This window comes from Danio rerio, chromosome 3, assembly GCF_052040795.2.
Source record: "Danio rerio strain M-AB ecotype USA chromosome 3, GRCz13ab, whole genome shotgun sequence".
Lineage (NCBI taxonomy): Eukaryota > Metazoa > Chordata > Actinopteri > Cypriniformes > Danionidae > Danio > Danio rerio.
Window position 1 is genome coordinate 45,556,499 of NC_141023.1, and position 16,837 is coordinate 45,573,335.

At 37.1% G+C, this 16,837-nt stretch overlaps 2 protein-coding genes across 3 annotated transcripts in view; one reads left to right on the top strand and one right to left on the bottom strand.

The window, feature by feature from the left end:
• unkl (unk like zinc finger) overlaps positions 1-16,837 on the top strand; it is a 39,555-nt gene that overhangs the window by 15,374 nt on the left and 7,344 nt on the right. For both annotated transcript variants that reach the window (XM_087245063.1, XM_087245064.1), the window contains 5 exons: positions 3,307-3,369; positions 5,243-5,420; positions 11,342-11,434; positions 11,512-11,745; positions 14,968-15,164. In XM_087245063.1, coding sequence (XP_087101189.1) covers positions 3,307-3,369; positions 5,243-5,420; positions 11,342-11,434; positions 11,512-11,745; positions 14,968-15,164 — 765 coding nt within the window. The remainder of the gene's footprint in view (positions 1-3,306; positions 3,370-5,242; positions 5,421-11,341; positions 11,435-11,511; positions 11,746-14,967; positions 15,165-16,837) is intronic.
• Positions 1-16,837, bottom strand: part of LOC101882899 (dynein axonemal assembly factor 8) — a 57,405-nt gene that overhangs the window by 3,229 nt on the left and 37,339 nt on the right. The gene's annotated exons all lie outside the window — the stretch shown is intronic.

Here is a 16,837-nt window from a genome sequence, read left to right on the forward strand (position 1 = left end):
GATGAAATGATTGCATTTTGCAGCCTTTTTTTCCTGCTAGTGTGACAGAAGGCCGGCTCACACTGCAATTTCAGCCATGATTGGGGTCCGATCTGAGACAGAATTGGGAAAAGACTCCTAAAATCTTGATCAGTTGGATTGACATGTTTATCGTCAGTCACTTATTGGCCTTTAAGGTCAAATTTGCCCCTCCGAAGTTCTGTCAGTCACAGTAGTTTTTCCTGCAGTGTTACTTCATCTGCGATGACCATCAGTCCAAAAACCAATTAGAGCACTGTATGTGATAATGCAATCAATGCGCCCTTAAAAGCCACACAGAAAATGTTAAATTATTGAGGCACTCTGCCAGCAAAATTATCACTGTTTATGTTTGCGGTGAGGTATTATTTCAGAACACGGTTACTTACAGTGTCATAGATGAATGAAGTCAATCTTCAGGTGAGTTTTCTTGCGTGAGAATTTGAGAAGCAACAGGAGTGTGCCTAACTAGAGCCTAAAGGCTGATTAAAATCATGTTCTAAATAAAAGTAACAGCACGCAATGGTAGGGATATTATCATATTTAAAGGAGTTTTTGTCCAAACTGAGACCTGAAGTTTATATTTTAAAAGCTGTTTCTATTTTTTGCAGCTGAACAACAGCTACACTTTACATGCTTTATTCAGTGTTAAATGCTAAGAATGTAAGTTTGAATGCCATTTCACATTATGTTTATTGCCATACTACTGAAAGCAGCAGCAGATAGTTCACCTCAGATCTTAAAAATAAAATAAGCTGTTTGAAATTGACACAACTTTAGAACTGTGAAATAATGCAAACCAAAACTTTACAGTGATTCAGCACTTTAATACATTTAAATCTAAATGCATTTAAATACATCTACATTTAATAATGTTAAAGGGATTTAGTATGTATTAGATTATAAACCTTACCATGTTGTTGGAGTGCAGTAAGTGCACTATTCTGTGCTTCTAAAGGACTGTATTTAAATGTTTCGTGTGGTGAAATTGCTTATTACTGCAAATCTCGTCACATAGTGTGTTGTTAGGACATGCGGTTACAATGTAACCTGCTCACCTAATGTTTATTCATTCATTCATTCATTTTCTTGTCGGCTTAGTCCCTTTATTAATCTGGGGTCGCCACAGCGGAATGAACTGCCAACTTATCCAGCACATTTTTACGCAGCGGATGCCCTTCCAGCCGCAACCCATCTCTGGGAAACATCCACACACACATTCACACACACACTCATACACTACGGACAATTTAGCTTACCCAATTCACCTGTACCGCATGTCTGTGGAGGAAACCGGAGCACCCGGAGGAAACCCATGCGAAGGCAGGGAGAACATACAAACTCCACACGGAAACACCAACTGAGCCGAGGTTCGAACCGGCGACCCATCGACCTTCTTGCTGTGAGGCGACAGCACTACCTACTGTGCCACTGCCTCGCCCTACCTAATGTTTATGTTCACAATATTTATATTATTAGCTAAGCGATGACACCATGTGAAACTCTGAATCTGCATGTCCTTTTGGATTCTGGTACTGTCCACCAGATGAATTTCGGTCACAGACGCATGCTTTGAGAACCTTTTTGAATGAACGAATGAAATGCATGGTTTTCCAACATGTCAACCCACAATGCTGAAATATAATTGGCTAAACTGGCAGTTGGCAGGTTAAAAGAAACAAAACAAAGACAGACGCTCCAGCACAGATCCCACTTTTTTCAGAAAAGTCAGAATATCTGACTTCAGCAATGTTTTTCAGATAAACAAGAATGTTCACTTGGCATGTTTCTTAAATATCTGCAAACATGTTAGAAAAGTCAAAAACTTACATACAGCACCTTTAACAGGTTTAGAACAAGTGGAGGATGAATAAATGAAGACAGAATCAAAATTTCCAGCTGAACTCTCTTTAAGGGCCAGGACACCAAGCCAACAATCGGCTATTGGGCTTATTTGTTCTGTCCATCAGGCTAGTTTGTTTCGGCTCTCATCGAGTTAACATCAGAGCAATTTTGTGTGTAGAATCAGCTGAAGAGCGCGCTCTGATTGGTTACTACAAATTGAGCGTGATGTAGTGAGGTGACATAGCAAGTAAACAAATCAAGCCAAGAAGGATCACAAACAGGTCGGCTCTAATTTTGGGCGTAATATGGATTTTTAGATTACCAGCCACATTTGCATGAGCAAATCCCTGCGTTAGGAACAATACTGTGATGATAATGGTACTAAACGCTACACTTTGTCCGGGCATGCCAGAAATTGGGGTTCCTGAATGAGAAACAAGAAAAACGACTACTGACCACGTGGACCAAAAAGACATAGTTCTTCACATTTGCAGAGCATGTGCATTTAAATCAGTTAGCTATTTTTGTTGGTGTGTTTACATTCAGCTTTTTGGTCCAGACACAATTAACGCAAAACGACAAAACAGTTGGGTTTTATTGGTGCTAGTTGTTTTAGGCATTGGCTAGGTGCGTCCCATCCCTACGAGAGAGAACTGAAGTACACGCAAATGAAAATGCAACTCTGATTTTAGTCTATCTGTGTGTTTTCGTTAAAGGTCTGAATACCTTATTTTGGTGCACTTTCTCACATTATGTCTCATAATGGTCACATGTTCCGTCAATAGCAGGTAGCAGGGTTTTTTTTTTATGGCTGTTTGAACATTTGACCACATGAACGCCTGCTCTATTAAAGCAATCCACAGGAAGTGGTCAAATGTTTATTTAGCACAATCCACTACTAAACAAATGCGATATATACACACTGACTGGACAGACTTTTAATTTCAGCCAGCCAGCCTTAGCGCTTCAGTGAACTTTCAGTCTTTTCATTATAAAGTTGCCATGTTTAAGGTCTTATTTCCTTAAAAAAACATATACATTTGAAAATGATCACATTAAGCTATAACTAGAAGTTTATCATTGGCTGAAAACACTAGCTGTGCATTTACCCCATTGACAGGACATCTTAATACCAGGTGTAATCTGGGTGAGCCTACTATGCATAGATATTACCACATGAATTGATTATTCTTCCCAATCTTTTTTATTTATTGTTTATGTTTTAAGCTTAAAATATCATATGTGTTAGCCAGAGGCCACATGACCTCATCATATGATATCAAAAGGAAACTAAGTGTAACGTTAAACTTGTATAAACAGCAGAAGGGCGTTTTACTTTTTTTGTTGTTCTTTCTCGGGCAGGTAGCAATTCCCTACATAATATCACCTTTGGTTGCCTTAACAACATGGGGTCACATGATAGGATGTATTGTATGATTTCAGGCAAAGAACCTGAAGAGCCAGTCTGGGGAGAATAATCAGAAGTTAATGGACCAAGACAAACAGGTAAAGCAGCCTTGTTCTTACATTCACATTCATTTTAGGATTTTACTATTATGGATTGCGCAGGAACTGAAGTGATTACAGCAACAGATCGAGTTATTTGTCTGTGTTGCCAAGAAAAATGCAATCAATGTTTCCATTAAATCTTATACATTTTTGCAGATTTGAAGCAGTGTTGTTATTCTTAACTCAAACAAAACAAAAAGCTTTTTATTGATTTAAACAAAGATGGATTTAAATGTTGGGTTGAAAATGTTCCGTTAGTTTGCAACATTTCTTTAAGCATCTATTAGTTTTATTTAACAGCGTTGAACAAAAAGGTTTGTATCATTGTGAATTTTTTATTATGTTGTTTTTATTATATTTAGAGTCAATGTAAAATACCAGATTACACAAAATGCTTATAATAGTTTTTTTCTTACAACAAATGCTATGCACAGTTAATAGAAGTTTCTAAAATGAAATAAATCTTAGTTCCATTTTTTATTAGCTGTTATATAAATCAAAATGCTTGCACACTTTTGTTTTGTGCATCTTTTGCAGTTTTGACATTAATTGGGATTATATAAGGAATAGTAGTCACATCATGTTTCAATGATACAAAAAGTGACTTATATTTTACTAAAAATGACTAAAAAAAATATTTGTGTACATTTACATATTAATATTACAAATATATACAGTCTATTTTAGTTAATGAAACTAAAAATAGAATAATAATAAAAATAATATGTAGGAAATTATGCATAACAAATATAGTAAAGCAAATTACAATAAAAAATGAAGGATAAAATTTCAAGATAAAAATAATATATTTATTATTGATATTACATTACATACACAAGATTATTATTAAGAATGAATTATTATTAGAATAAAAAGCAAAAGTCCATGGCACTCGAAAAATGAAATCTTTAATATTTTTCCTCATTTTTCGAGTACATGGACTCCTTTACCCAAACAGCAGCAACACATTAATTAAGCAACCCCTGAGCACTTTTTGTTAGATTTTGGATTAAATTGTTATTAATTAATTTGATATTAACTTGATTACTATTTAAAGTTAAAATAATAACAACATTACTAGTAATAATAATAATAATAGTTTACTAGAAAGTAGTAAATAATAGTACTATAATATAGTAATAATAGTATAATAACGATAATGATAATAATGGCAACACGATGGCTCATTGATTAGCACTGTCAACTCACAGCAAGAAGGTCGCTGGTTTGAATCCCAGTTGGGTCAGTTGGCGTTTCTGTGTGGAGTTTGCATGTTCTCCCCAGGTTTCTGCCGGGTGCTTCAGTTTCCCCCACAGTCCAAAGACATGGACTATAGGTGAATTGAATAAACTAAATTGTCCGTAGTGTGTGTGTGCATGAGTGTGAATGGATGTTTCCCAGTACTGGGTTGCAGCTCGAAGGGCATCCGCTGTATAAAATATATGCTGGATAAGTTGCCGGTTCATTCCGCTGTGGCGACCCCTGATAAATAAAGAGGCTAGACCGAAGGAAAATGAATGAATGAATGAATATTAATATTAAATATATAGTTTTTTTTTTTTTTAATAACAGTACTGTAATAAGTACTATAATAATAGTATACTAATAAGTAGTAAATACTAATAATAAGTTAGGGGGCATGAAGTAAAATAATCAAGAAAAAGCTGAGTATTTTAAAATAAATGCATTTATAAGTAGTAAATTTTCACTCAATAAATGAATGTTGCCATATCAATAACACACCTTAAAATATAACAACAAATTTAATTTAATGAATGCCATCTGAACATTTCTGATTCCTTAAAATGCTTTATTTATTTATTTATTTTTGACATCGATCCATGCCCTGACGGATTATCTCCTCACACAGGCTCATGGCAGCGTGTTCTCCGTGGTGAACCCACTAGCGTCCAGCATAACATCAAGCATAACGTCCAGCTTGGCCTCCAGCATCGGATCTGACAGTTCATCGCCCACCACTTTATCAACCATGAATGCAAAAGCCACGCCTTTCTATCCGGGCAGCAATACTGTGGAGTCAGTAATAGGTAAGCTCAAGCTTTCGTCTTCCAGCCGCTCAGCCAAACACCACATCCAAGGGTAAAAGTACACGAGACACAGCCCAGATAAAGCAATACGCATAAAAGCTGTATTTTTGGCAATGCATTAGCCATTAGTCAGTGAGTCCTTTTCAACTCACCAGCAGCAGCAATGACTCAGCAGGACACCGCTAAATGAACGGTAAGTGCTTTCGCCTTCACGGCTGTCTTTGCGTTGAGCTAATTCGAGTTGGATATATGACCATTACCCAAGTCTTTGATGTATGGTTATTATAGATTGAGAGTGGATTGTAAGTGGATGTTGCAGGATGAATAACCGAATTATAATAAATAATAGTTTATTTTATCCACTTGTTAAAGGGATAGTTCACTCATAAATTTAAATTTTCTCAGCCTTTTACTCATCCTTTACTTTCTCTAAATATGTTTGAGGTCCTGTTAAAAACAAAAGAAGATATTTTGAAAAATGTTGGAAACAGAAATAGAATAAAAGGAAACTTTTATGAATGTCAGTGGTTACTAGTTTTTAACTTTCTTCTTTAGTGTTCAACAAACGTTAAAAAGTTTAATGGGTTTGGGACATGTGAAGGGTGGGTAAATGATGATAGACTTTACATTTTGGGTGAACTATCTTTTTAAATCTGAAGTCATGTGTGACTTTCCAGGCTGAAACACTTTATTAGATGCCAAAATTCAGTAACAAATGGTAGTAATGTACGCATGCAGTGTGCTGTAATACTGTTGAAGGATAATATTTCAATCGATGCCTAATCTCAGATGTTCAGACAGTGATTCTTCTCCCCAGATACAAGATATTGGTATCTGGGATGCAGAAAGTTCAGAGACTTTAGACATGACAACAACATGATTTTGTAAAAGATTTGGTTTCATGTGCGATATGACTAAACTGTAGCCATAAACAGCTTTTGAGATGCTTTTAGAGGATTGGACCGGAGGAGTAACAGCCTTCCATATTATCCCTTAAAGTGATATGTACCCAAAAATGAAAATGGTTTCTCACCATTTACTCACTGTTACACCTGGCTCAAAGATGTAACATTGAGGGAGACGACACACGGAAATATAGTAAAAAAAGAATATTTATTTTAACACAGTAGAAAATTTCATAATCAAAACATCAGTATCAGAATGTTCAAGCAGTGAATGGATGCCGTAAGTGTTGTCAGTGATAGTGTATGGATACAAAACAAAACATAAAGCCCAAATTCGAGCACAGCTCTGGCCAACTGCTCTACAGAGAGTGAACAGCTGCCCGACAAACTCTCACACAGAGTTAAAATAAGGGCACTGACCAGCATCAGATGCGCTGAAGGCACGCCCTCAACCTAGAACAGACCAGACACACTTAAACACAAACCAATATAATGCAGTCCTGACACACCCCCCTTAAAATAAATCCCACATCAAATAAGTTAAATCAATTTATAACATACATACATATGCCTCAGGTGACTCAAACTTTTTGCGTTTCCTCCTCTTAAACTCAAAAGTAGATATTTTAAAGAATGTTAGTAACCTGTAGCCATTGATGTCCATTGTATGAAAAATACAATGGAAGTCGATAGCCTCTTTCACTCAGCAATGATAAATAGTCATAAAGTTACAGCAACAGAATTTTTAAAAGTATGCTGTTCACACAGGCAATGATGTTCTGCAAAAAGCACCATTCACACATCCAAGCAAACTGTCAATTATGTGATATTGTTAACCAGAAATGAATGACCACTAAACAGCTGTGCTTGTATTAAAGGGCACCAATTTAATTCTTTTTTAAGATTTAAGATAAATATTTTGTGTCTGAAAAGTTTCAGCTCAAAACACCCATGAGATTATTTATTATACCTTTGTGTATATTGGAAATTTGAGCTTAGAATTGAAGCTGAAGCTGAGAATTTTGACTTTGCAGCTGTTTTTGTTGCCTGTGCCTTTAATGCAAATAAGCTGGTTCTCCCTGCCCACTGTTTCCGTGTGTGTGTCAGAGCCTTTGCTATTGCTATGATGGGTGTAGCTTCTCCTGCTGCGTCTCATGCATAAGCAGCACAGTGACAGACAAGAATGAGGCAGGTCTCCCTTACTACAATAAGAACTTTACCAACAGTTATTTGATGTATTTGACTCGGGATGTGGAGTTAATTCAAGCTTTCCTGCAACAAAGATCACACACAATGCCGTTATAAAGTTCGCTTACACACACACACGCGCGTTTAGCTTTGTACTGTTTATGCACGGCAAATGTGACTGGATACACGTTAATATCCACTGCTGTATGGACATCTGCAGAGCTTGACATTAACACCCGCCAACCTGTCAAATGCGGGTAGATTTCAGATGTGGCAGGTTAGAAAAACACACCCACTAGCCACTTTGGCTAGTTGAAAATAATTTTTAAATTGTAGTTTTTTTTAAAGCACGGTTCAACAATAAGCATGGCCCAATACTCATGCAAATGTGATCTTAGAATCGAGAAGCAGCACGACTGACAAACATAACTGTTCACACGAGCAAAGGAAAGCAGGTAAATATGGAATAAGAGGATGATCACTCGCACCACAGGTGATGTGATGTGCGCGACTGTTAGAAAGCGTGCATGTTCCCAGGGCCGGAGTGGGACTCCTTTTCAGCCCTGGAGTTTCAAGCTTTAGACCGACCCACAGTTCACGACTGACTATATTAAAATAACGCCATTTCCAATTCAGTTTCTAATGACACTATCTTGTCTTTTTTCAAGGAAACAGCTGCTTTAGAACTTTAAATGTTTTTCATAAATATGAGAACATTAAAGGGTAACTAAATCTCCAACATTCATTCATTAATTTTCTTTTCAGCTTAGTCCCTTTATTAATCCAGGTCGCCACAAAATCTCCAACACTATTCTTTAAAACATCACGATGTCCTTTCCTGCAATATCTCAATTCATATTCTGTGCAAAATTCTTTATAGATATCCAGTCCTTTGTAACGGTGGTCACACAAAAACTAAAATATGTAAACCTACATTAGGAACCCAAACAGTATTATATGTCTTAACACTAAAAAAAAAAAATAATAATAAATAAATAAAATTAATCACTCAGGTGAGGTTCGAACTCAGATCGGCAGCGTTGTATCGCAACATGCTGAGCACTGGACCACAGTAGCGCCATTATACCAATGCATTTGGAAGATAAAATAAGTATTGCACTGTTATCTGATGGCTTAATCTTTTTCTCCCCTTATTGGATTTCTGGTTAAGTTATTTCAGATTTATTAATGTAATGAATTATCTGATTTTCATTGAGCAGGTATAATATTTATTAATATTAATTATTCAAATTCTTATTTTCACTAAGGTGCCGTGCCGCTGTTTGGGATCGAATGATAGTTACATCATCATTAATCTGCAGGCTGCATTTTGCTCACAGGGCTCAGAGAAAATAAAATAAAATGAGCGGAGCTGCAGCAAAACAATGAATAAAAAGAGTGAGGCTTTGGTCAAAGAATTAAATAAATGAAACAAGTGCGACTGCTGAGAGTGCAAGCAGCTAGGTACACCGGCCCTCACAGCCAATAAAACAGACCGGCCCACCGGGAATTCTCCCGGTCCTCCCGATTAGCCAATCCGGGCCTGCATACTCCGGTTTACTTACTCAACCGTGCCTAGAGGAAATGCTGGTGTGATCAGTTCACTTTGAAATAGACTGGACAAAAAGCAATGATCGTGCACCCACAGTCCTGCTGCTTTCATAAGCTCAATAAATGTTTTTAAATATATCTTTTTGTAAGCAGCACTGGTTGCTTTCGCTTGAATTATTCTTTGAACAGATTGTTAACAGGCCTAACATTAACCGTGTGTGTGTGCTGATCTTTTCATTATCACTTTTTTTTTTTTTTACCTGCTTTCGTTTGCTTACAGATATTTTTATTTTTGGTAATATAGTTTATTCATCTTTTGTTTTACAATAACATTGCTTTAATATGAGATTAACTCTTTGTTTATGTGTAGTTAACTGCTGGAGCTTTGGTGTTGCCGCCTTTGATGAATATTTAACTGCTGATCTTGGACCTTTAGTCAGGACAAACTAATTAGCATATTTTTGAGACAATTTCAATTTATTTTTAATATGTTTTGTTGAATTAAAAAGCACATGTATACAGCTATATTTTGATACTTATTTTTGGTGTGGTCAGAAATTTAAATTTGGTAAATCCTTAATTTTGAGCCCTGAAAAGTCATGTGAAATAAAAAGTAATTGCAATGCAATACTAGCCCCTTTCACACAATTTTCTGGAAAGGTCTGTATGTGTGAACTGGCCCTTTTTTGAAAATACCGGTAAATTCATTCTGGCTATTTTCCGGAAAGGGAAGTTGTAGCATTACCGGTAATTTGCTGGAATGCTGTGCTGTGTGAACGCAGAAGGAAGATTGCCATGAGACGTCTACTTTAGCCAATCAGAACAGTCAGACGCATTTACATCCGTGCGATTTATGAAAATAAAAGCCTTTGAATATTTTTCCTGAGACATTTAGCTGCTAGATGTCAGTCAGATAAAGTTTTTATGTTCCTTCTTAATGCCAACTGTGTAAATAATTATCGATAAGCGTGTGCCATATTATGAACATCTTGACATGCAAAAGTGTTTCTCTATTTTTCATTGAAGTTGTTGACAAAACTGATCCATCCACAGAGTTTTTAATGTAGTCAACTGTTTACAAATACAAGTTCAGCCATTTAGAGCTCATTTCTGGTTAATGATGTCAGAATTTACCAGTATTGTGGAATGGATGTGTGAACGGTCTTTTCCTAAAATATTGCGTAACGTCCTTGCCTGTGTGAACAGCGCTTTTTTGAATTTACCAGTAAAGTTGTTCTGGAAATTTTCCAGATATTTAACGTTATCACTGTGTGAAACCACAACCCATTTGCTCATGCACATTGGGCAAGCTCATACACAACACACAAAAAAAGTGAAATGAATGAGGAGGCATGTGGATATAACACAAAATTTAAATCAAGCAAGTTTAGCATGTCAAATTTATGCATATAAAATATATTTTCCCAGCAACAAAAGTGTGGCTAGTGAACTCCTACATCACATTGCGGTGGGCCTCAAAATAGAAGGGATTTGGATGTGAAAATGAAAAAAAAAACCAAGGCACTTACCACTATTTCAATTTAAATCACCCCAATATGACTGTGGACACACTACACCTACACACCTTCTGTTCAAACAGCTTTCACGATAGACGATTTTCACGATAGGTGCCCATAAATACAATTTTTGGTTTTGGTATTTTTGTTCTTTTTGTTTGTTTCATTTTTGTTTAAAACTTAAAACTTATTTTTTATATACAAGAGATGAACCAAAGTAATGAACAAAGGAGAAAACAAAGGCAGAGACGCTACATGCAGCTGAAACATGTTTACACATATGACTACGTAGAGGTCTGTGTGACTGGCATGCATACATGAAAAAACAGTTTTGAACTCCAACGTAGAGGAAGGAAGACTTAAACATGTCATGGGTTACGTTTGATTATGTGCTACGGCTTTTGAGACCCTTTTTGAAACTACTGCTGCAGACTACTTGTGTTGTACCTAAATCTTATCCGACTCCCCAGTTTCCAAAAAGCACTTACCATACACATTCATGCGTGTCACAGGTAAACTCGCAGCAGTTTATTAGAAACTATTTATTGATTAGTTTTTTTTTCCGCAGTTAATAAAATGGCAGCAAAATGTATTTGGACAGAGGATTTAAAGACTTAATTCCATGTTTCTTCAAAACATCTTCTTTTGTGTTCAACGATGACAGAATGTTAATTTGGGGTGAACTAGCCCTTTAAGAAGCTTGTGCTTTGTATGCAATTTGCAACGATTTTAAAAGCACTCCTGTTCTCTTTGCTCTTAGGATCTGCACTTGACCTAAATTTTAGTGACATCAATGTTGCCTCTCTCGACAAAGAGCTAGAGGACCAAGACAACAATGGCCTTGCTTTAACAAGTAAGTGTTCTTTGTCAATGTTTGTAGTTTGGTCCTTGGTTTAGGTTGATCTTCACTGGACTCCTTTTGCTCTGCAGGTCAGAGGTTATTAGGAGGCTCTGCTCCAGTTAATATTCCTGGCTCTCTGGCTCGGTCTTCCTCTCTGCACTCGTCATCGTCTCTGTCTGCATCTCCGCTCAGCTCCCTGTCTCAATCCCTGTCCCAGTCACTCCTCTCTGGAATGGCCTCCCAACAGAGCCAGACACAGCCACCACCTGTTAAAACCGAGCATGGCCTTCTGGGAACACCCACATCTACACAGAACTCCTTAGGTAAGGATAAGGACTCATTTTGAAGATTAAGTGTGTATGGCTCCAATAGACTTGTAGACACATACAGTCAAGCCCCGAATTATTCCTACTCCAGGGGGGAATTTTGTTCCTGGCGACCCAAGTTCGATTCCTGGCTTGTGATTCTTTGACAATCCTTCCCCTCTGTCTCTGATCCACAGTCTTCCCTGTCTACATTCTCCACTGTCCTGCCCAGTAAGGTGAAGAAAACTTTAAAAAATAGTTAAAGATTAGCTGAGGAATTAATTAATGTTAAAAATGCTTCTACAAAATAGATTAAAAGTGAATTAAAGTGCTTATTTTTACTGACTAGTTTGTTGTCGGTGAAATTTTGTAATGCTCTTTAAAGAAGCACTTATATGTTCAGGAAGACTGCATTTATTTGATCAAAATGACAGTAAAAACAGTAAATTATTACTATATAACATTACACTCTTCTATTTTAAAATAGGATTTATTTTTTGATGTCTTTTTATCATTGTTATTTCAGTAGTCAGCGTTACTTAATCCTACTATAAATAAACATGCTATATTTTTAAGAAAAGATAAAGAGTCCAAATAAAAATTTACAGAGGAATGAACCTCCAACTATTCTGGCATATGTTTTATGCAGCAGATGCCATTGCAGCTACAACCCAGCGTATGGAAAACACCCATACGCTCTCACATTCACACCCACAATCACACAATACAGTCAAGGTAGTTGATCCAATTACACACATACCCATGCGAACAAGTGGAGAACATGCAAACTCCACACAGAAATGCCAACTGGCTCAGCCGGGACCTGAACGAGAGACCTTCTTGCTGTGATTCGACAGTGCTAACCATATATATAGTATAGTATAGTGTTTTTGGAAAAAAATTGTAATAGTAAAACAATACTGACTCCAAAGGTTTGAATGGTTGTGTTAAGGTGTGATTCTATTTTTGTAATTTGTCTCTTGGACAATTTAATGCATTTTTGGAACTGAAGTAAATTGTTAAAAATAAGATAATAATAATAATAAAATGTTTACATTTAAAAATAAATCTATTGTTAGCACCAATATCCTTGTGGGCAGTGCACCGATATGTAGCACAACTGCAATTCGGGTGTTCGAATATGGGTTCAAGGACCTTTCCCGATCCTGTTCCTCTTTTTCCAATTTTGATTCCTGTAGAACTACTGTCCAATGACAATAAAGGAATAAAACATATACATAATGTACAGCAAGGAAAATAAGTATTGACCAAGTCACCATTGTTTTCAGAAAAAATATATCAAAATATTTTAGAAATTTTCCCCAGATGCTGGTAACAACCAAAGAAATTCATATATGCAAAGAAAACAAACTAATTAGTTTGCCAATTAAGTTATGCATAATAAAATGAAATGACACAGGGAAAAAGTATTGAACACGTGAAGAAAGGGAGGTGTAGAAAGGCTGTGAAAGCCCAGACAGTAGCTGAAATCTTTCAGTAGTTATTCAGCAATGATCTGCCCTTCATCAATGCAAATTAATATTAGCTGCTTCAGTCCAACATGTACATTATCAGGATGATAAAGATGAATCAGGGTGGACATTTCAGCAAGACAATGATTCAAAACACAGCCAAGGAAACTCTTAAATGCTTTCAGAAAAAGAAATTGAAGAGTGCAGATTCGCACTCGACCCTTCCTATCTGAACATGCAGCTCAACTTGTTCAAGCTCTTGTTCTCTCCAGACTGGACTATTGCAACTCTCTACTAGCCGGGCTTCCAGCTAACTCTACCAAACCTCTTCAGCTACTTCAGAACGCAGCAGCACGATGGGGTTTTTAATGAACCTAAAAGAGCACATGTCACTCTGCTGCTCATCCATATGCACTGGCTGCCAGTTGCAGCTCGCATCAAATTCAAAGGTCTGATGTTTGCTTACAAAGCGACCTCTGGCTTTGCTCCTTCTTATCTGCTCTCACTTCTGCAGATGTATGTGCCCTCCAGAAACTTGCGTTCTGTGAATTAACGTCGCCTCGTGGTTCCATCCCAAAAAGGGAAGAAATCACTTTCCCGAACTCTCGCATTCAATCTGCCCAGTTGGTGGAATGAACTCCCTAACTGCTTCAGAACGGTAGAGTCGCTCGCTGGCTTCAAGAAACGACTAAGAACTCAACTATTTAGTCTCCACTTTCCTTTCTAGTCGTCTGCAGTTGCCTCTCTGGTTCCACCGCTAACTGTTCTTAAAAAAAAAAAAAAAAAACTTACATTACTAATGCTATGCTTCTTACACTTTACACACTACAGCACTTATTCATTGTTGCTCTCATAGTTGTGTAAATTGCTTTCTTGTCCTCAATTGTAAGATTTGCTTTGGATAAAAGCGTCTGCTAAATGACTAAATGTAAATGTGAGTTGAACTGAGGAATGGCCCAGCCAATCACCTTGAATCTAACAGAGAATCCAAATTAAAGATCAGATTTGGTAAACGAGACTTACAGAACCATTAAGATTTTTACACTCTGTTGAAGTCTGCGGAAAAACTCACACCTGAGCGATGCACTTGACGTCATTCTCTATATGAGAGGATTTTTTTTCAGATTTTTTTGTTTTGATTAATTTTTGTTTGTGTTGTTTGGGTTTTTACCAAAGTCAATTTCACGTCAACAGCTCCTTTAGAAATATTATTTACAGAAAAAAACATGATGTGTAACATATAACTTAATACAATTACATTCAATTAATAAACAATAGTTTTTGAAAAACACACTGAATGCATTGTAGTGTGAAAATATGTATTTTTAATTTTTAGCAATATATTTATGGCTTGTTTTTTTTTTCCTTTTAGAATATTATTTGATAATATATTTGTTATTATATCTCAAATGGTAAAAAATAAAAAAGCATAGTAGAAATGTGTGGAAAATCCATGTAGATTTATCCAGTCTGTGCAAAATGTTAGTTTTTCACAAACATAAGATATATCCTTAAATGCTCAGAACTACAAAAGCTCAAACTGTCAGCAGGCTGGTGACACCTGCATCTCTTACTGCCCAGCAGATTTGAAATGTGTAAGTTGTGTAGCAGCCTGTTGAACAGATTTGCACTTTTCATGCATACAGTAGGCATCAGGTGGTCCGTGGGTGTGCCATCTGAGGCTGAGACTTTTATTCCCCCTGAAACTTTCAAGTACGTCACAGTCTTTTTTGCATATGTGAGTTGATGCATTACTCCTTTGTCTTAGGTCTGAATGGCGGAGCAGGGGGTATATGGGACTTTATGAGTGGCAGCTTCTCTCCCAGCCCGTCTCCAGTGTTCAGCAGCCTTACTTCCAACACGGTCGGCTCCAGCAGCGCAGACATCGGCCGACTCCTCCGAGAACTGGATGAAGCCAAGCGTAAGATCAAGCAGTGGGAGGAGGCCTGGCACCAAGTCAAACAGGTCAGATCTGCTCGCTTTTTACAGACCTCATAAGATGAGTGACGCTTAAAAACAAAGGCTTTTATTCGGGAGCCATTTACGGTCCTCTGAGAGATTCAAGTCAACTTTTGTTATTGAAAATAGTGGCTGACACCTCAACGCCTCAGGGTATATGCAGTGCTGAAGTGATTATGCATATTTTTTTAGGCCACCTATTGCCTCCCTAGTCTCTCAACTGAAAACCAATGAGATTGTTGCATTGTTCTTGGGATTAATAAGCTCTGTGAGCTTAATTAATTAAATTGATTAATTATATAATTCTTACATGTTTTGTTCATCAAGATAGTCTTTACCAATGAAGACAATATTTATAGTTGTTTTAGAGCATGAATTACAGTTGGCAGAGCTAACGTCAGCATCTACCTTATTGTTTGCATATGAACAGGCACAGCCATTTGAGTCTTTTTGGCTCGAGACTTCCGGTCTCATTCACTTCCCCTCATTTTAGACATTAAAAACAGCTTGTTACGCTGCTTGATGTTGCCAACTGTTTCTTTTTTAATTATATTATTCTGCTTCTCTTCTCAAAGTCAAAGTGAAGTCATGCACGCACTTGTTTGTAGAGCGAGTAGTTTGACTGTTTTCTACCGTTTATTATTCCTAGTCATTCCTCCTATAGGCAACTGAATTGGAAGTTCTAAACAGCTGCAAAAACGAGCACACTTCCGCATTGAAGAATAAGGTCAATACTCTATATTCATAATAAAGTCTAAGTTAAATTCATAATTTTAAACACAATAAGGTTCTGAAAGTGCTCTAAATGCTCTGATAAGAAGCCATTTGTTCTCATAACATCTACATTAGAATTTTCCGAATCAATTAAAATATGCAAACTCTTTTTTTTTTTTTTTAAACCAAGCCCTATTACCAACTAAAGCCAGGGTATCCGTGGTATTGTAAAGGGTAGTAAATGAAATATGCCAACATATAGGGCATTAAAAAGAATTCAAAAGTAAAAAACGTCATCGGACGAGGCATTTTTTTCGAGCCCAATTTTTTTTAGAAAAATTTTAAATTTGTGTTAAGTGCAGGCCTTTTTTAAAAATTTTGCGTGGATTTATTTATATGTTGAGAGTAGGACCTGGGCACCGTCATATGAGGTGTTTGCGCGCGCACTAAAATAAACCAGGTAACATTACCCGGCTGGCTTTCTGCCAACCATATAGGCGAGCTTGCTTCGTTTACTAATTAAATTAAAACATGGGGAAATGCAAGTTTTCTGACCTCTGGCTGAAGGACCTATGCCTGTAGTTGGCAACAGCTGCGAGGCTTATAGCCAAGTCTGCAAGAAGACGATTATACTGGCGCTATATTGGTTCATGTCGGCTGCAAATCACTGAAGGCTTTCCGCTGTCAGATAACTGGGAGCTTTTATGATCGCGGCAAATGCAGAGATTTCGTGAATGTTGGTGAATGTTGATCCGCCAGGCGAAATCAATCGAGTGTTTTCGGAGAAGGTGCTTGAATCTTGATGCGTCATTCACTGCATGTTTAGCGCAAATGTCCGCTAAATGTATAATCTAACACTACACATCATCGCCAAACAAGCTCGCCTTTACTGAGTTTGAACTGAAACGGCTCATAACAAAGAACAGTATTGCGCTGGTGGTCATCGCGAGAATTATGCTCTGCCC